The 729-nt window shown below is 69.0% G+C and overlaps 1 protein-coding gene across 1 annotated transcript in view; it reads left to right on the forward strand.

Annotated features, from left to right (window-relative positions):
• Positions 1–729, forward strand: part of LOC103914783 (tyrosine-protein kinase Fes/Fps-like) — a 6,743-nt gene that overhangs the window by 1,886 nt on the left and 4,128 nt on the right. The window contains 2 exon segments of the mRNA XM_009321495.1: positions 2–105; positions 444–660. Of these exon segments, the coding sequence (XP_009319770.1) occupies positions 2–105; positions 444–660 (321 nt within the window).

The raw sequence follows: 729 nt of genomic DNA on the forward strand, positions 1-729 counted from the left end.
GGCCGTGCAGGCGGCCACGCTCCACCACCACCACCACTACCAGCGGGTGCTGCCCAGCCTCCACCAGTCCCTCTACAGCCTGCAGCAGGAGATGGTCCTTGTCCTGTAAGAGCCCTGGCTGCCCCGCATCCCACTGCCCGCCCTGTGCCCCGCTGCCACATCCCTAGGTACCCCCATAGCCCCTGAGAACTGGCGGTGCTCCCTCCTCCTGCCAGAGTCCTGCTGGCCACGTGCACCTTCTGTGCCTCGTCACCTGCAGCCGTCATGGTGATGCCCCGCAGTGCCATGCAAGATGCAGGGACTGAGGGTGCAAGCCAGCGGGACGTGGGGACCGGCCAGCCCAGGTGGCAGGGCCGAGGCAGGGGTGGTGGTGTGTGGCTGCAGGGGCCCTGGGCTGGGGGGGCACAGGAGCCCGGCAGCCCCCAGCACCCGTGTCCCCACAGGAAGGAGATCCTTGGGGAGTACTACAGAATCAGCAGCCTGGTGCAGGAGGATGTGCTGGCCGTGCACCAGGAAATTGCCAGTGCCATCCAGGCCATCGACCCAGCCACCGAGTACAGTGGCTTCATCCAGAGCCACAGGTATGGCCCCGCGCGGCTGCAGCCCCTCTGCCGGGCATGGCCCTGTTGGTCGCGGGTGCCAGCGGCTGGCACGGGGCAGGTGGGAGGGAGAGCTGCGCTGGGGGCCTGCAGGGATGGGTCCGCGGGGGCCCCCGCGGGGGTGTTTTGT

The sequence above is a fragment of the Pygoscelis adeliae genome, unplaced genomic scaffold (assembly GCF_000699105.1).
Source record: "Pygoscelis adeliae isolate BGI_AS28 unplaced genomic scaffold, ASM69910v1 Scaffold13, whole genome shotgun sequence".
NCBI classification, from domain to species: Eukaryota; Metazoa; Chordata; class Aves; order Sphenisciformes; family Spheniscidae; genus Pygoscelis; species Pygoscelis adeliae.